The sequence below is a fragment of the Trichomonas vaginalis genome, chromosome III, assembly GCF_026262505.1.
Source record: "Trichomonas vaginalis G3 chromosome III, whole genome shotgun sequence".
In the NCBI taxonomy this organism is placed as follows: domain Eukaryota; phylum Parabasalia; order Trichomonadida; family Trichomonadidae; genus Trichomonas; species Trichomonas vaginalis.
Window position 1 is genome coordinate 3,155,496 of NC_067205.1, and position 20,117 is coordinate 3,175,612.

Sequence of the window (20,117 nt, forward strand, 5' to 3'; positions counted from 1 at the left end):
ATGAAATCATGACAAAACATTTACGATGAAGTCATGACAAAACATATACGTAAACATTTATTTCCTATGTTGTTGTCAAAATGTCATGTTGTCTCATTTTTTCAGAGAAGTTAATTAACCTGGTGACACATGGTGACATGGTGACACCTTCAGTTCTTCAAAAATAATTAATTATTGAATAACCTAAAACCATGAGACTTTGTCTCCGGACTCTTTGAGTCACTTAACGATAAAATAAGTGATAACAAATTTTTATTTTTATTTTTATCATAAATGAATACCCCACAAGCTCAAAATTTACCACGAATCATAACAAGGGAGGAAATGATAAAAATGATGCGAGAACTTGCTAAAAATAACAAACCACTAAAATTGAGAAAATGTGGTTATGCAGTAATGATGGAAAGAAGAACCCAGAAGGGTTCGGGAAACCATTGACGGAAGAGGAATAAAAATTAAATTCTTTTATTTTTGCTTCACTCAGTTTAAGGATTGAACGGTAAGTTTCTAATTTTTCGATTATTTCTTTTTATATTCATTGTCTGGACTCTTGACTGCTTTGTTGTCACTCATTTCTTACGAAATAAAAAAAATTAAATATTATTTAAATATAATGGAGTAATAAAATAAATCGGAATTTCTATTAATTTATTGTCAACTTCAACTAATGCATTACCGTTAATATATCTAACAAATTCAGCTATTGTGTCAAATCTTCGTCTTCTTTTTGTCATTGATTTATCAGTTTTTCCATAATCGAGATGAATCAAAACTTTATCCCTTGTTTTAAAATTCATGAGCCCCGAATTAATTTGTTCACGTTTAACATCATTCAACCTTTCCATTTGCTTTCTAATATATTCCCATTCTTTTGAAATATCATTTTTCATTTCCATCGGTTTCATGTTTATAGTTCTATGCCATGTATTATTATAATAATATACTAACTGCTGTATGATGGAGTCATGATTTCCATCCCAGTATATCTGACCGTTAACCCCTAACGCATCTCTAAGAGTTCTCATTACCGCATCAACTATTTTATTATGAAACGTATATGGAGAGGATGAGAAGTAAAAATTAATTTGTGGGAAATAATGAGTCATAGCTGCCTGAAATCCTTTATCGCCATCACCCCTGATATTATCTACTCTTTCATGATCTAGTAAGTATTGTATAGCTCTTCTTGTTTCCTGTTCTGTTTTCCCTTTCACCGGAATGCAATATAAATATCTAGTGTTAATGTTAATGGCAAATAAATAAGTAATATTTCCTTTTGAATATTCCAGATGATCGATTTCGTATGAATATGGATATGGAGCAAATGAAGGGCGACTAAATTTTTCTTTTAATGGTTGAATTTTCGGGTCAATTGGTTTATTTAATATCTTGAAATCCTTTTTAAAATCTTTTTGCTTCTTTAATGTTTGAAATGGATATAATAAAGTGAATGATGAAGGATTAACTGAAGGAGGTTTTGGTGTTGCAAGTGGTTTAATTTTATCTGCTTTGATTTTGGATTTCATTCCCCCCTTCATTAATTCTGGATGTATTCTTTTCATTTGTTTTAAATATGCTGTATATAAAGGTTTGATATACTTTCCCGCTTCGAGTTTATGTTGAAGGATGAATTCCAAAAGTTGATCTTCATTTAAAAGTCGGGCTGAATATGGTTTAACTAATGAATCATAAATTAAAGCTTGTGCATCATTTATGGTCTGAAGGACCTGGGTGTTTTGTTCCTTTTGTTTTTGTGGCTCAGGATTATATAATTTATATAATTCATCAATATCTTTTTCTGTTAATACTTTATTTTTGAAATCTTTCAATTGTTTAAGTTGTGATTTAGTTTTTCCCTTTGTATATTCATTATTTTTAATTTTGTCTTTAATTTTAGAAATTATTTTATTATGATATTTCAAAATTTCATTTTTATAATACGGATAATAATATTCCATATCATCACCCGTTATATTGTTATTATATTTTTGGAGATATGATTTTAATTCATAATAACTAAGAAATTTTTGATTAAGTACTAAATCATCAATTAAAATTTTTAAATCTGTGTTATCCATTTATATAAAAATAAAATAAATGTATTAAATAAATGGCATACAACATCCATTTTCACAACATACAGCCTTAGTGTGTGCTCCTGTTAATGCAGTCTTACCGATTGTTAAGCGAGTCATTGACCCATTTTTAAGTTGTAAATTAATATTCTGACCATCAAATATCACTTTATCATTTATTATATCCAAATAATTTTTAGGTGTTAATTGTTTATTTTGTCTTAAACTAACACCCTTCATTTTTTGTGCAATCTTTTTAAAATCACTTCCATCAATTGAACCGTTGAATGATGTATAACACTTAGGACATAAAGCAACCATGTTATCACCTTGTTTCTCAATTGCTAAACCCAATAACTTCTTCTCATGTGCTTTTTCATCAGCTTTATTCTTTAATTTAGGTTTAAATTTCTCATCAAAACAAAAGAAATCAAATGGTGCGAATTTGAAAATGTTTTTATCATAAAATTTTTTATCGGTAACAATCGCCTGAAATGCTTGAGTGTTAGGAAGATTTGAGTCGCCAGCAATAGCCCAATAAGATGAATCAGTATCACCTTCAATGAAATGAAAACGATTAACATCCATGCATTTATACATAAAATCATAAATGAAAACTAAATACCAGTATTTAGCATTATCTAAAGTGAAGAATGCCTCTTGTAAACATGTATCACATCTATAAAATCTATCTTTAAGCATCACTTGATATGTATCTTCACCTATTTCTCTTATGTTTTTAAACTTATTTGACATACATGCAACGCGTGACTTCTGTGCATTCATTATTTTAGTCTTTGCGTAATTTTGTGTATTCATTGCATCGTAACCATATGATCCATTAAGTGAAATCTTGCAAAATAAACTTTTTCCTTTATTTCCTTCTAATTCAGCCTTTTGTCTTTCGTTCATAAATTTGTTCGCAAATTCATTAAAACAAGTATTTTTCGTAAATGTTAAAATTGATTGAATATCATCGATGATAAAATGAAATCTGTCTATTAGATACCAAAGATAATAAGAAGAAAATGGTTGATATTGGTTGTGTGTTGATGCTAATTGAGTTAATTTTCTCTGTTTCTGGTCAACTGGTAGATTATTTGATTTCATGTAATTATACATAAAACTGCCAATTGTTTTTTCATCTGTGATAATATCTAAGTTTCTTATTATCGGTAAAAAGTTTATGTAATCATTAATGTATTTTTCATCAATGTGACCCTTTACTTCAGCCACGAATAAAGTATTTTTCTTTCTAATAATTCCCAGTGCTTTTGCTTTCTTTGTTGCTGTATCACAAATAATAACACCATTCAATCTTCCCGGCATATACATTTTATGGTCAGTATATTGAATGAAATCATGAGGATTAGATGAAAATGATGAAGGATATAATGAATTAAAGTCAACTCCAACGAAATGAGTCATAATGTTGGTGGTGTCCTCATTTGATACAGTTTTGGTTTCTGGATTATATGAAAGTTTATTAATGTGCGTGATTCCTTTAAGATTAACACGATGTTGAACATTTGATAGACCACCAGTAATTCCATTACGGAGAATGTGATAAGCTTCAACTGAATCTAAAGTCATTGGTAAATTATTTTTTAATGCGTAATTTCTTAAATTGATTCTTAAACGTTGAATGTCTTCATCTTTATTTGATTTTACGACATTGCAATAACAACACATTAACTGACAATTTTCTTTGGTATGTGGTTTTTCATTATCGATTCTATCCAATGTTGGTTTATTTGCATATGTAAACGCTTTACCACACATTTTGCATTTAGATGAAAGGATTAAATCGTGATAGTATTGAAAATCATCCATTGAAACATTATTTTTAGTATCCCTTTCTGCTTTTTCATCTTGTTTCTTATATGATTCAATTTTATATTTCCAATACTTTTTCGTTAATTCAAAACTTGATTCCACATTTTCTTCTTCTGGATATGTTTCGTTAGGATTGAAGTTCTTATATGCTAACGCGTAACGAATCATTGATGCATTCGATGATAAAGAAAGATTATGAAGCATATCAATTTTATAAACAAATGTTTCTTCGATAATTTTATCAATTGGGTCAATCATAATTTCAACATCTTTATTGCAATAATGAATAAAATATTCTAATCTATTCTTAAAGTTTTTAGCATCATTGAGATATATTTGATAATCTGAATCGGATATTGTTTCTTGTGTTAATGCTGAATAAAATGAATCTTTCGTGAATGGTTCCTTTTTATATAATTCATCTTCGTAATTCTCCCATGTGATGAATTGATATGGGAAAAAGGATTTAACACGTGATTTATTGTTTCCGAAATCTTGAGTGAATTGGTCTAATGTTCCACCCGCTATATAATTTCTGATGTCAATAAATCTTAATTCATATGGACAGTTTGTTTTCTTTACTATGACTTGCTTAAATTGAGAAGAAGAACCCAGCATTGATTTTATCTTCCATTTTGCAGTATTTAAATCACGAAGAATTAAATTTAAATCAAACTTTCCTGAATTAAAACCAATGATATTCACTTTATTAAATTCTTCATCTAAAAGCTCTTTAAATGCTTCCTTCTGTTTTTCATTTAATGTATGAGACAAAGTCCCCGCCGTTTGGTCCGTTTGCGACTTCATTAATTCTTCATATTGTTCAATATTTGATTTAGCAACTAATGAACAGGTTGAAAATAAAAACTCAATCCAGTCGGAAATAAAAGAATCACTTGAAGTTAAGCAAAAATTCCTCGTAAATGTTTTATCGTTTATTTTGACAGTTGATGATACCATGAATGGTTTTAAGTAAGCGTTTAAAGTTGCACACTCAGAAAGTTGTAATTCTTCTTTAGTCTCTAATGTTTCGAAGTCAAAAGTAATATAATATCTTGTTGGTTTATAATATTCCTGTAAATTATGAGCTAATAACCACTGATATATCTTCTGTTTCGTAATATGTGGTGCATATGGTTGTTGTGTGTTTTGCAATTGAACGTCTTGAATTAATCTTCCATTATTTTCTTTACATTTCTCACAATGTTTTAAAAATCTTCTTTGGTTTTTCCTTTCTGGATCATCACGGATAGAATATACTTCTTCTTTGCAAAAGGGGCAAACTTTATATCCTGTGAGTGCTTCAACGTCTGTAATTCTGTCAGCGTGAAGTTTTCCACATGGACTCTGTGTTAATAAAATATTTACTGTTTCAAATTCTGGATCTATCATTATTGAATCCACTAATGGAAAGTCTACCTTGTTAATGTCTACGTCTTCTGGTTGAGGATCACAATAATAGAAATCAATATTAATGTTTAACATTCTTGCTAACCTCTCACTTTCTGATGAAATGTCAAATCCTTCATATGCATCTATGGCTTCATTTAAATAGCTTCTACGAGTTTTAGGATTAACACCATCAGGAATGTTATAGAAGCGTTTAAATAACCTTCTACCTTCGGCTCTTATTTGATTATCATTCATTTTAGCTGTTCCATTTTTGTTCATTTATGTAAGAATAAAAATTAAATAAATAAAAATAAAGTTTATTTATTAAAGTCCAGGGCTAAAGTCCATAAAATGAATTAAGAACACATAAATTTTTATCATCTGCGACGTGACGAATACATTTTAATTTACTCAAGAATGCGTACCCTGATACATTAAATCTAATTCCTGTCTTATTTAATTTCACAACTTTGAAAAGGAATGTATGAATAGCTATAAAATGATGAGATGATGTTTTATGGGTTGCTTCCATTTTTTCTGAAATAAATGAATAAATATAATGCTTATACGTTTTCATATCTTTTATGTTCTTAATAACGAATGGTATAGACCTTTCAACTTCGTCTTCCTTCGGTGCTGTTCTTTCATATGAAACATTATTGGTATCTTCAATAATGAAACCACAATCACATAAAATTTTATAGGTTCCAATTGTTTCTTTTGATATTTTATCTAACAAATCAAAAACTTTATCAACACCTGTACATTTATTTAAATAATAATTTGTGTAAATATCATGATCTTCTTTCTTAATTGTATTAGTTGCATATGTCACGTTTTTAAGAGCTTTTTTGAATTTTTCAGAATCAAGAGGAGGTGAAAGTAATATACATGGATAATCTCCATCGTCAATAAATTGTAACTTATGTTTATGAATAAATTTTGTGCCTTCTTCTGAAAGTGTTTCGTCAATATCACCATCTAATAAATTTTGTGTTGATTCTGAGACATAATTTTTATATCTTTCTTCATGAGATTTCTGAACTGCTGATTCTGAAGCTGGGATATTCATTAAACCCTCTACTTCATTTTCATTATATTTTTCAACTTCTCTTAATTCCTTAATTTTTTCATCTATTTCATCTCTTATTTTTTCCAGTCTTTCAATTTCAATTTCATCGTATTCATCATCATCTTTAATTCGTTCTTCATAATATTCAGGGAAAACATCAGGTTCTTTAGGTTTTTCTTCTTCAGATGTGGGATATAAGAAATTTATAACATCATCTTTATTCATTTTTTCATCATAATCTAAATCATTTAATAACTCGGCAAATTTTTGACAATTTCTTAAATAATATTTACTAACTTCATAACCCACCTCCTCTAATATATCCTTTATTTCCTCGTTTGTGAATCCTAATTTTTTAACGTTGTTAGTTTTGACACTCATTTTCTTACGAATTAAAAAAAATAAATTATTCATAAATGTAAGACATGAATTTTTAAAGTTTATTTTTTATTTCATTATGATAGTGAATCTTTCATTCATTATGATAATTATTTTAAAATTAATGTCATCAATGATTTAATGATTTATAAATAAATATATTTTAATGCATCGTCTATATATAGATGTAACAAAAAAAGTCACTAAACCCCCACTTATCTACTACTCGACGATTATTTTAACTATGATTTCCTTAGTTTCCCGAAATGACGATAGTTATCAATACATTTTTATTTTCTTAATTTTTTTCTTAATCCTATTGCTCCTCTATTATTTCAATATATATAATATACTTTCCTAAATCATAAAATTTTGATATTAATTAACTTATTGGATTTCATAAATTCTTATTCTTGTTAAATTATGCAATAAATTAAACAGATTTCTATGAAATTCTTTTAATAAATATAAGTGTTTATAAATATTGATTTGAAACGTCGATATATACTCTTGACAATTCTAGTTTATAGATCCGTATTTTTCCCAAGTGAGCGGGGTATCTCCAATCCCAGCCCTATCGTCCTCCCAGTGTCAGTTTTCAATATAAAATCCAAATTTTTTTGAAAATAAAAATTTCGAGAAATTTTTTTGATTTTTTTTCTTTGATTTCAATAATTCAAAATAAATTTGGGAGTAAAAAGACACTATTTAATGAAATTCATATGAGTGAATGTGGATAAATACTCTCAAAACATACAATTTATCTATTTTTTCTTTATATTATCAACTAATTAGTGATAATTTTTTTTGAATCAGATTTTTTTTCATTAAAAACATAATATATAACACAACAATGATGCACACATACGTATCTACACATCAAAATATAAAGCTTGTTTTGGTCTGGGCATCCCAACCCAAAATTCTTAAAAAATTGAATAAAATTGAATACTTGGGGCTGGGATACCCATCCCAAAACCGAATTGAATTTTTTGAATTAAAGAATATATTTATGTATTTATAATATACATGTGATGTCTATAAAAAATACTAAATTCTAAAAAAAATTCAATTTATTCAAAACGTATACTAAGTGATCACTTCATTAGTAGGATCAGCAATCCTACTAAATGGTGAGAACGCCACTAACTAAAAAGGGAGTCCTTGGAGCTCTTGATCTCTTGTCAGTAGAGTTCATAATGAGGCATGGCATCTACTGATTAGAGATCAGAGCAATCCTACCTTATCTTCAGGAGCTACAAAGCTCCTAATCGTTACGAGAGGGAGCCTTGGAGCTCCTGAAGCTCATCAGCAGAGGCTATTTACCATTTGGGCCTCTTCTGATGAAAGATGCGAAACACGTCTACGAACCAGGAGCTTCAAAGCTTCTAATCCTTACTAAAGGGAGCTTTGGAGCTCCTGAGTCTCCATCAACAGAGTCCCAGATGGTAAATGTCCTTTGCTGATGAAAGATGCGAAACACATCTACGAACCAGGAGCTCCAAAGCTCCTAATCCTTACGAAAGGGAGCTTTGGAGCTCCTGAAACTCCTTTTACTATAAAATAGGACAGTTTTCTTCTGAGGTTCTCATCAAATCTAAGACTTCAGAAGAAAGCTGTCCTATCAATGTATACTTACACTCTCATGGACTACAAGTGTACAATTTTAAGGCAGAGATTATCCGAGGCCTCTCATCAAATGAGGGACCTCGGATAATCTCTACCTTAAGTAGTCAAATAACTTTTCTCACTATTTAGGAACAAAAGAACAAGAGTTGGAGTACTTTAAGGCAAGATTCTTCCGAAATCTCTCATCGAATGAGAGACTTCGGAAGGACCTTGCCAAATCCTTGAACGCCAATATCCTTGGAACTGAGCTAGAACCAGGGAGAAGTAGCATACTATAGAGCACGATGGTAATCTCGGAAATGCTTATATCGCCCCAAGCACAATATTTAAGAAGTCTAACTCATATATACAAGAAGTCAGGCTGAATAGATATTGTGCATATGGTTTGCAGAACTCTCATGATATTTAAAATTCATGTTATCCCAAAAAAGGTGACACTTTGGGTGTATCGTCCATCCCAGGGATGCAAAAATCACATCACCTTGGATCTATATTCTAGTTTGTTAGCAAAAATTTTAAAATCCATTAATTTTTTTTTACTTTTTCTTTACAGAGAAATTTTTTCTTTTGAAAAATCACTATCAATTTTAGATATTATGTATTTAAATAAAGATATCTAATTAAGTGATTGGTGATAATTCAAATTATAATAGTATAAAAGAATAACTTAGTCAAAAATTGTATAATTGAAATATTTAATAGAAATTGATAAATATAGAAGATAATGTATGAAGAATATTAAGATAATAAAGTAAATGAAAAAAGTCAGATGAAATAAAGTTTAAAATAATCGTCGGGCAACTGAGGAAACTGAGTGAAGTTTACAACTATCGTCATTTCGGGAAACTGAGGAAATCATAGTTAAAATAATCGTCGGGCAACTGAGGAAACTGAGTGAAGTTTACAACTATCGTCATTTCGGGAAACTGAGGAAATCATAGTTAAAATAATCGTCGGGCAACTGAGGAAACTGAACAATGTTTACAATAATCGTCGGGCAACTGAGGAAACTATCGCTCTTTTTCCTAAAATTATCGGGAAACTGAGGGCAACTGAAAATAACACATTCAATACATCAAAATATACATTCAACCCTTTTCTATATGTTTTATATTATCTTTTTGTATTATTATATTTTCAAATTCATTCAAAAGCACGATATTTTTTCCAAATAATAAGATTCTTTTTCAAAAATTTCAATTTAGTTAAAAATTGTACACTATTCTTGTAAAGGGTACAGTATACATGGATATATTACAAATCTAGCTTCCAAATCCAAAATATTATCGTTAAATTATTTAAAACTAGATAAAAATTGCGTGATTTAACTATAAATGGATAATAATATCTGATAACAATAATAATTGATATCAAATGTTCAACTACTTTTAGTTAATAACTAACAGATATTGAGATATTGAGATTGATTGATCAAAAATAATCGTCGCTCAGTTGCCCAAAAGGGCTCTCAATTTTTGCAAAAGTGACACAATTTTTTCATCAAAACTCTGCGAATATTTATTATAATTTAAATTTTATTTAAACAATAATCTAAAATATAGTAATAGATAATATTTGTTTAAACATATTAATAAAAAATCTAATATTCACAGAGAAAAAGTGCTCAGTTTCCCTCAGTTCCCCAAAAAAAGGTGGCCCAAAAAAAACTTAGAGAGAAATTTATAAAGTTGAAGGAAATGAGATTTCTATTATTGACAAATCAAATTCAGGGGACCTTGTTATTGACGATCAATACCCAGAAGTTACAGCTATCGCAGAAGAAGGATTTGCAGATTTCGAACTTCATTCACTTGATTTAAGCAAATCTAATATCAACACGATATGTTCTAAGGCTTTTAAGAATACACATAATCTAAACTCAATAAAATTTCCCAAAACTTTAACAGCAATCGAAAGTTTAGCTTTTCAATTCTCAAATATTGCATCAATAAATCTACCTTCATCTATAACATCTATTCATTATTGGGCCACATTTGAATCTTGTCCAAATCTAAACGAATTTACAATAATACAACCAAATAATTTTTACAAAGTAGAAGACAACTGTTTGATTGAGATATCTAAGGGAATGTTAATACGCGCATGTGCCAATATTACAGAATTTGATTTAGATATCAAAATAGTTTCAACTTCTGCATTTTCAGAAACAAAATTGCAAAAATTTGTTGCAAAACAAAATTTAACTAAGTTAGATGAATATTCATTTATCAGCGCTACAAAATTGAAATACATGGATTTAACACTGTCTAATTTAACCACAGTGTCTGAATCTTGTTTTACTTCATGTCTTTCATTAAAATCAATCACTTTTCCAAATTGCGTGACATCAATTTCGAAAAATGTATTCGATGGGTGTAGATCACTTAAAACTGTTTATTATTTTGGGAATTGTTCAAGTGTTATCCGTCTGATTTTTTCGGATACAGTAAAGTCAAAGTCATTTCATACCTCGATCTTTCTGTTTTCACTGAACATTCTTGCAACTTTCCTAAATATCCTTCTTTCAATAATTTTATTTCTTTTTTCTTTATCTCTCTTTTTATTTTCCTTAACTTATTGATTGTTTATTTAAAAAAAGTCGTAAGTGTTGCATGCTAAGATCAGTCATAATGTAAACCTCTCAATTTTATTGTCGTGGGAAGTATCTCAATTCCTTCAAAAAAATTGAAAAACTATTTAATTTTAAAAATATAATACTTTTAATTAGTTAATTAATTGGAGATATTTTTAAAAAATCACTTTTGATAATACTTTTGAGAACTTTAATTAAAAAAATATATTCAAAAATATCCAGGATATCAAGAGGGAATTGTTCCTTATGAGGTATATAGTTATGATGTATACCTCATAAGGAACAATTCCCTCCTTAAAATGAGAAAACTTGTTCGAAATTGTTTATCATTTCGAACAAGTTTTCTCGTTTTTAATAACAAACTAAAGGCTATGAGGCACTGATTATATATTAGTGCCTCACAGCCTTTAGTTTCTAATAGATAGCTGGGAAACTTTCTCCAAATGATAAGTTATTCAGAGAAAGTTTCCCAGCTATCAAGAGGGAATTGTTCCTTATGAGGTATATAGTTATGATGTATACCTCATAAGGAACAATTCCCTCCTTAAAATCGTAGACATTTTTATACTTATTAATCAACCATTCAAAATCATATTCCTCTGAAAAGTTATTTTATTAAAAATTTAGAATTTTAATAAATATAGAGTTTGGATTTCATACAATACCTATATATTTTCAATAATGGAATTTGAAAACCATTCTCAAAAGTTCTCAGAAAACCTTTTTTTTCATTAATTTTAAGAAATCTGAGTATTAAATTAAGTGATAAATTCGTTTGACACTACTTTAATTTTTAAATTCAAAAAATTATATGTGCTTCTTAAAATGACTCAAAAAAATTTTATTATAAAATAATATATAATATTAAAAATCCCACAACATTTTTTACTTTACATAATCGTACTTCCTCGACGATTAATTTCCACTCAATTTCTATCGTTGACCGAACTTAGCATGCAACAGTAAGTTCATTCAATTATTCAATATTTGCAACTCTTGAAATTGAATATATTGAAAAAATATATTTATATAAAAAATACTTCCTAACATTGCTTCTTCTTGTTGTGATAATTTATAATAAATAATTTATTGAGCTGTCAATTTCAAGCGAAATCGAATTATAAAAACAATTGATAAATTTTATTTGCCTTATGGTGTTTTTGGTACGCCATTTTCCCACAATCATGTTGTATGGCTTCTATCTCATTTTGAAGAATAGAAATCATTCTCAACTTTCTAATATATATATATATATTTAAAGCATATATTCATGATTAAATATACAAACAGATTTATAATATATAACAACATAAAAAATAAACATATACAAAATTACCAAGAAGGAGGAGTGTAAGGAGTGTAGCAAACTCTTCCTTGTTTATCTATGCAAATAAGTGAATGTGAAACAGGGGAATAAAAGAATCCGCTGAGTTCCAAATCCTGGTTCTGGACTTTCAAGTAAGATTGGTACAGTTTGAAATCCAAGTCAAAAACTTCTGCAATTTGTATCATTCCGTTCCTCAAAGCGAAAGCTATGTAGTCAAATCCTCTATTGCTGCTCCATAGAGTCCAATCAATTGCGTCGAACATGATTGGAACTGTCTTCACGTGCATTCCGTTGATTGTCCACACAGATATCTTTTGCGCTTTCAAGTCATCTCTCTCTTCTTCGTTGTAGCTCTCTGAGAACAAAGCTACGATGAATCCCCAGCTCTTTGTCACTGCGACTTTGACTGGAACTCCGCCAACCTCGATGATTCTCGTGGTGATTCCATTTGTCAGAGAGATGACAGAGATTGCTCTATCTCTTGTTCCGACAAGGCAGACTTTGTACGTGTCGGAAATCGCTGTGCAAGTGATTCCATCTCTGTAACTTTGCGACATAAACTGGATTGTTTTCGGCTGATCCACGTTGTAGATGTGGCAGCTGCCTTCCCTTCCGCAAGTCACGAACCAGTCATTCGATGTCGCAATCTTGAGAACAGCCAAGTGCGCTGATTCAATCCTTGTCAGTTTGGCTGATTCGATGTCAATCAGAAACAGGGAATTCTGCTCTTTCGAATAAACCAAAATGAACTTGAATCCGACACTTTTAACTGTCACTTCTCCTGATTGGAGGGATTTGATGAGTTTGGTATTTTGGAGTTCTTTCTTTGAGAAGGAAACTAAGTCTATTCTGTTGTCTGGAGTTATTGACTCTTTCACAGAAATCAGACTGCCAAAATTAGTGAGAAAAGTAACTAAACCTGTATTCGAAAAGTGTGTATAAACAACTCTTTCCGAATTCATGAAAATCTGGAATGGAATTGTTTGTGGTTTTGGAGTAATTGGAAATTGTTTGGCCGGGTGAGGTGATTTAAATAATTGAGATGGAATTTGGCCAATTAATTTAAGGAACACCTTCAATTGCTCTTCATCGTAAAGAGGGTTACTTTCATCCCAAGTGTCATCATAGAGAGTTGGATCGAATGTGTTGAAAGCTTTGATGCTTTCTTCTCCCTTTTGTTTGTAACCCCAGATTAGATCGATCCATTCATTGAGTTTTGATGAGACAAAATCGGATTCAAGAGCTTTTCTGTTCAAATAAACATATTCAAGAGGAGATTTCGCCCATTTCGGAAGAAGAACGTCATCCAGAACTCCTGCCTTTCTCACGCCAAGATCGAAATGGTTCATATTCAGAAGAAATTCCGGCTGGAAATAAAACTCAGGAATCAGCTCTCTGAAGTCATTCGGACCGTGGCAAATGGCGTTGACTAACTCCGGAATCGAAGCCAGTTGTCTGTCAGCGATGTCGAATTTGCCGCTCTGGAGGTGGATGTGCAAACTCGTGAACGGCTCCATTCTCAGCAAGAAAATGCAAATTGCCAGTCTCGAAACTGGTCCTGAGGAGTACAGGTAGCTCTTTGTCGACATCATGTAGTCTCTCTCCTTCATTTCCTCGATGATGTCCTGCAGCCTCTTCGGATCTAATGCTCCGATCGGTTTCGAGAGATCCCTGTAGACTCTGTCGTCAGAGAAATTGAGTTTCTCGCTGGTGCTGTCGACCAGAATCAGAGGGAAGATCGGATATTGGCCTTGGTCTAAGAAACTCCGCCCGGAATAAATGTTCAAACACATCAAATACTCAAAATTAGACATGTTGCCGCTATGCCATTTCTCTGTCAATTTAAGTGAGGTGAAATATGGTAAAAATGGAGATGTCTGGATTATAGAATTTCTAGGACTGATTTCGGAAATTTTCTGAAGAATGTGAAGTGAAGAAATATTCTTTGGCAGATCAATGAAATTGATGAAATATGGCGCGCCTGAGTGGGTGAATATCTCTATCGCAGTCTTCTTGTGAAACATGGTCCGGAAAAATGCAAATTTGACATCTGACAAAGGAATAATCGTCACGTCAAATTCGTCGAAAACTAATTCGATGTACTTCTGCTGGAGAGTGAATATTCCCTTCATGGAATGCCTCGGCTTGATTAATTTGCAATGGGCTGTAAACAAACCGTTAGAAATTGAGTTAATAACCGTTCTTGTGTCAAAACCGAAAATTTTTGTTTTTGACAATTTGAGATTTTCATCATCGAGCTCTTTGTTGTGGAAGCTGCTGCTTTTAGGCACGAATGTCGAGCAGTCTCTCAGTCTTGACGCGTCGAGGTGGTCGTTGAAATTCTTGTTTTGCTTCAATCTGACAGGACAAAACGCGAAACAAGCTGTGTCATCCCTTCTCCACCTCATCTCTGTTCTTTCGACCATCGACGACCAAGGGCAGCTTTCACTTGTCATTTCTGACCAGATTTGGTTCCATTTCATCATCTTCTGTCTGTTGGAAATAGCGATGTCGTTTCTGGCAACATTTAATTTGGAAAATTCCGATCTTTGCGCCATTGATTTTATCATGTTTTCGGAAATATCCAAGATGTCAGTAAATGACTTCTTCACTTCATTCGTAATATCACTCAATGCAGCTGTAACAGGAACAATCTTGTTGAGAACTTCGCTATCAATGAAATTCAATGGACATGTCACTTTTTCATCAAAAATTGAGATAACAAAGGGGTCATTTTGAGGTAAATTTATTTGATTAACGAAATTTTCTACCAATGGCTTAGCGAATTTTGCGATCATTTGTGACATGAATAATGCATGTCTGTAGTAGTAAGCAGCGTTAAATTTCATTATCAGTTCCAGAGTTATTTGTGCCAGTCCCAAATCAGACCAAATATCCCTTTCGTCAAATCTGTATCCAAAGAAGTATTTAGTGTTTTGCAAATCAATGTTCATGAACAGTTTTGTAAGGAATATTCCTTGGAAGGCACTGAGCTTGTTTGGAGATGAAAATTGTTTGAAATTTTCGGAAAAAGGTGACAAAATTGCAGAATTTTGCAGCTGATTCGAAACAGGTCTGTTCAATCTGAAGAAAATTGTTGTGAAAACGTAATTAAACAACTGAATCAATTGGTCAGTTGTCATCGATATTTCTTCAGTCAGGAGAAGCAAAATTATTTCGTAGCAAAACAAAGACTTCAAGTAGTCGTAGTTCTCTCCAAATGCTCTAGTAAGTACATCAACGTCACAAAGCAATTTCGTCAAATTCTGTTTACAAAAACTGACAATAATTCTTGTCATTTTTGCTTTGTTTCTCTTGTCGAGTTTCGTGATAAACAAAATAGGCCAGACAAACCAAATGTTTGACTTCTTAAACTGCTCGATATCCTTGATCTTAGACAGTTTGTCTATAATAATTTGGTTAGAGGCTGGATGAGAAAATCCATAGTAAAACAATAATCCTAATAATTCAATTCTATCGTCTAATAACCGAAAAATTGTATTGAAAAACTTTTCACTCAAAATTTGTGCTGGGAGAGTCAAAATTATTGAATCGAGGCAATTCAATAGGAACACTGTTTCGAGGGAGTTATTTTTGATGAATGTCAAAATGAGTTTGACCACTCCGAGTGAGATTTTTTCGTTGTTTCTGGAAACTAACTCTAGAATGCTGTACAGATCCCTGACTCCGATAAATCCTGGTTTTCGGCATAGAGCAATCCCTTCAATAAGTTGACGTGAAAGTTTCAAAAGTGAAGTGACTTGTTTTGTATCATTTACAACTGTTTGACATGTATCAAATATTTCCATGAAGTCCTCTTTTGTAAATGACAGATTTGCGACCTGTATCATGCAGAAACCAATTTCTTTTCTACACTTTTTCACGTCTAAATCAGGGTGTCTCGGTCTTTTCGAGTTTGGAGAGCCAATCGAAACATTTGGATCGCTTTCGAACCAATAGTACAGCGTAAGTATATTAAGCAATTTCTTAAATGGACGAAGTTTTTGAATAAAAGTGACACATCTTGGGAAAAGTGCCACATTCCAATGATTTAAAATTTTTAAGTGATCCTGAGGCTCAGATGTATTCCATATGTTTGGATTGCATAGAATTGCGTCGAACAGATGCTGCTGGATGGATGTTTCTGATAACGAAAGGAACATCGAGTAAAACAAAGAGTAAAATTCGAAATTTCTGAAGTTAGATGGGTATTTCGAAACCAAATGCGCGACGTAATCGAATTTCTTGAAGTCGGAGAAGTTCCTCTGCACGGAGTCATTAGTCAGCAATGCTTTGGTGAAGATGGCAACGGTCTGGCTAGGCCCGTTCTCCCAGTTTGTCCCGTCAGATAACTTGTATTCGAACAGACTGAAGAGAGGAAGCAGCAGATCCATCTTCCACAGCTTCGTGAGCGAGTATGTGAATGAGCTCTTGTCTGGATTCGTGTTGGATTCGAGTTTCGGATTCTCATAATATCCGGTAATAACTTTCACTCCGTTCGGATAAGGACTTATCGGTGTGGTTTTCAGAAGTGTTGCCTTCTGCCGTGTCTGTAAAACTGTAAAAATAGTGGTTCCGATTTCAATCAAACCGTCAAAGTTCTCAATTTTTGAACCAATTTTAATATTCACTTTTTCTGGTATTTGGTCTATGGTGTAGGATGGATTTTCTTTGTGCTCTTCGCCGTTTATGTTATAAGATATTTCAATCACTTTGTTTTGCTGGATTTCGTAGTTGATATAAATTTGAGTCCAAATATTCTTCGAAACCTTGGTGTTTAAGTCAGTGATGTTGGTAGCATTGAGATCTTTGTGGACTATTTTGAGGTTCTGGTTGTCCAAAATCAGTCTAATACTGGTATTTTCGTAAGATAATTCGAAAATTTGGACTTTTTTTGACGAAAACAGCAAACAATTGATCCACGTGCACAGGGTGAAGCCTCTGGATAGCAGTGTCTGCACCTCCTGGAGACAATTTACCTGATAAATATGTCCAAGAACGCCTGTGAACGGTCTTAACCAGTACGTTGCAGATATTACCTCCCATAGTGTCCTCATCAGTAGGTAATGATGCTTGTTTAGGACTCCATTCACTGGAGAAATCAGAGATATGAAATGTTTTACGACTAATGGAGGTGATTCTACAAGGGCAATCTGTTTGAACAACTGCAGAAGCTTTTTTGTGACTGAAACATCATCAAATTGAGGTATTAACGATAAAATGTAAATATCAATTTCAGAATTACTCATTTTGATAGCGTTTTCGCGTTTGAAGTTGATTAGAGATGATGCGAAATCGATTGTCTGATCGAATTTTGTTCTAATAAAGATCTGAAGGAAGAATTTGAAAACTTTTGGAGCGTTTAAAACGAAATTCGGTGACAAATCAGCATTTTGGTCGCATTTAACGAACTTTATGAACAAGCTGTAGATAGAATCAGGTGGATTCTCTCCGTAAATAGAGTTTACAGCGACAGAAAGGTTCGATAAGATGGATGAAGGGATTTCTACGCCATTTATGATGTCAGTTAGGAATATAATGATTGTAGTAAACATTTTCTCGTGGGATGGAAGTGGTTCGAGCTTCTCTAGTATCTCCTTTATTTTATTTAAAATATTCGAAAACATTTCTCCCAATTTTGGCTTCTTTTTGTATTCATACGTCATAAATGTCAACAAATCTGTCAAAAGCTCTAAGTATTTCGCATCTTTCATGTTAATAACCGCGTTTGCAAATAATTTTTCAAAATTTTCAAGAACAGCGAATGCGTTCTCTATTGTACAGTTCTTGAATATCATTGAGAATATGGATAGCGCGAAATTCCTCAAAGGAATCTCTAATAACATGAAAAGAACGGAATGTTGAAGGATGTGCATGGAAGAAACGATGTTGCATGTGCTGCTGTTCTCCACCAAAGACATCAGAAGATATAAAAGCGACTTTCTCCCTATTTCTATCTCGTATTGAAATTCCAAACCGGATAAATTGGCATTTCTGTAGTAATCTAGCGCGTTTCGGATAGTTCTGATAAATCTTGAATCGAGTTTGATGATATTGGCCAGGTATTCAACGTCATTTGCCAGTCTGTAATTTATTTCGGCGAAAAGAAGCGGAGAAGTCATATGGTCTGTGTAGAAATTGTCCAACAGTTCCAATTTCACATCTGGCGGGGTCTGAATCCCATCCCTCGTGTCTATCTTCCCCTGCAGTTTTTCGTTGATTGCGATCAGTGTCTCGTCTAAAATCAGCCGCAATGCCTGGAATCTGAACGTGTTGAGATATTCGTAACCAGTGGCACCATCAAACACTGTTATGTTTGGAGAAAAAATTAAATTTGCGTCGTGAAGGATTAGAGTGGACAAATTGGAGTGGTTACGGAGTATCTCGATGAAATTGAACAGGGCAAGTAAGATTTGGCCGTATATTTTTGACTTTTCCCTGTTTTTCAGTTCAAACAAAATTCCTGAGAGGAAGGGAATGATGTACATGGGGCACTTCGACAGAGCTTGGGATAATAAGTTGATCTCATTGTATGTTTCTGGTTTCGGAAAGCCAATATAAGGTGGAAATGAAATTTTTTCTAAATTCAAACCTTCTTTGAAACTTTCTTTAGTAATAATGGCTATGCTTCCATCAGATATGAATGTTTGTTGTATCTGCACAGATTTTTCCTTTGAAATCCAAAACATTTCTGATTCAATTTTTTCAATTTTGTCGCAAAAATTCGGTACAATCTCAGAAAATATGCGGCTGAGTACGTCGTTGTTGGCATATTCGACAAAAGTTCGAAGAATGTTTAAAGTGTAAGAATCCAAATTTGTGATAAGGGGAATTATGATTTCGAGTATCCTTTCCATTATTTGAGGGTTTATGCGAACTGTATTGGTCGTTAGCCATCCAATAATTGATGACAAAATTTTTCTGGATTCGTCGCTTAAAACTCTAGGATTTGGTTTGCAGGTTTTGCGCAAAGTTATTTCTAGTAATTCAGATGCTTCTTCTGGGTGTTCAAATGGATAAGAGAAAAAAATCATCAAAATGTCAATAAGAGTGTCGAGTTGAGTCGAATCTGCTGATATTAATGCAAATTTGTATAAGAAACAAAACATTGATATTGTAAAAACTTGCGAATCTTTTGTTGTATTGTTGATTAAAGAATATAAAACTGAATTTAAGTATTTGTAGCTTCGAGTTTTAGCGTGAAAAAGATACCATGATATAGATGTATTCAGTAGCCAAGCAAGATTGTATTTTGCGAATGGTACTGCTTTTTTGAAAAAATCTTCAACAAGATTAGGGAAAAATGGGAGGGAATATCCGATTTCGAATAATGATTTTACGATTTCTTGATGATTTTTGGAATTTTTTCGTATGAAATCGATTTGATTTTGGTTGAATTTTTGTAGAGAGTAATTGCTATAAATTGTATGGCATATATTGGTGACACTCAAGTCTTGTTGTGTCAGTGATGACGTGAAATCAAGAATTTCAGGAATCGGATATTGATAAAAGTCATTCTTTGCCATTTAAATTAGAGATTGCAAAAATCTGACAATTTTGACATGTTTCTCTTTCATCTCAAATTTTTTACGATTATTTAAGGTTCCGTATTCTTAGCGCCATCGAGAATTGATGAGTTTGGTGCAATGATATTGAAATAAAAATTTCATTGGTGGTTTATATTTACAAATTTTCAATAGTTTACATTTGCAAGATGATCATCAATGATGAAAAGGGTTTTCTATTGTAATTCAGCTTGTAGCTTTAGTTCAAGTATTTCAAATATGATGTGTGATATCCTCATTGACTAAATTG

General features: G+C 32.1%; 4 protein-coding genes across 4 annotated transcripts, besides 3 other annotated features; all 4 read right to left on the reverse strand.

Moving 5' to 3' along the window:
* Positions 1-1,331: part of a mobile genetic element that runs on past the window's edge.
* On the reverse strand, positions 594-1,025 carry TVAGG3_0632150 (uncharacterized protein; the record flags this gene model as incomplete). The annotated part of the gene is made up of 1 exon (XM_051240859.1): positions 594-1,025. One exon carries the CDS (start codon positions 1,023-1,025, stop codon positions 594-596), a length of 432 nt encoding a protein of 143 aa, XP_051087446.1.
* Positions 1,332-2,286: 955 nt separating the features above from the next.
* Positions 2,287-5,582: a mobile genetic element.
* On the reverse strand, positions 2,935-5,582 carry TVAGG3_0632170 (DNA/RNA polymerase superfamily; the record flags this gene model as incomplete). Its single annotated transcript, XM_051240860.1, has 1 exon — positions 2,935-5,582. A coding segment is annotated over one exon (2,648 nt), but the record flags the coding sequence as incomplete, so codon positions are not given.
* A 58-nt stretch (positions 5,583-5,640) lies between these two features.
* Positions 5,641-6,756, reverse strand: TVAGG3_0632180 (uncharacterized protein; the record flags this gene model as incomplete). Its single annotated transcript, XM_051240861.1, has 1 exon — positions 5,641-6,756. The coding sequence occupies one exon, from the start codon at positions 6,754-6,756 to the stop codon at positions 5,641-5,643; it is 1,116 nt and encodes a 371-aa protein (XP_051087448.1).
* Positions 6,757-7,278: 522 nt separating this feature from the next.
* Positions 7,279-8,875: a mobile genetic element.
* Positions 8,876-12,262: 3,387 nt separating this feature from the next.
* TVAGG3_0632200 (beige/BEACH-related family) lies at positions 12,263-19,835 on the reverse strand (the record flags this gene model as incomplete). The annotated part of the gene is made up of 1 exon (XM_001308206.2): positions 12,308-19,411. One exon carries the CDS (start codon positions 19,409-19,411, stop codon positions 12,308-12,310), a length of 7,104 nt encoding a protein of 2,367 aa, XP_001308207.1.
* Between the last annotated feature and the right edge of the window lie 282 nt (positions 19,836-20,117).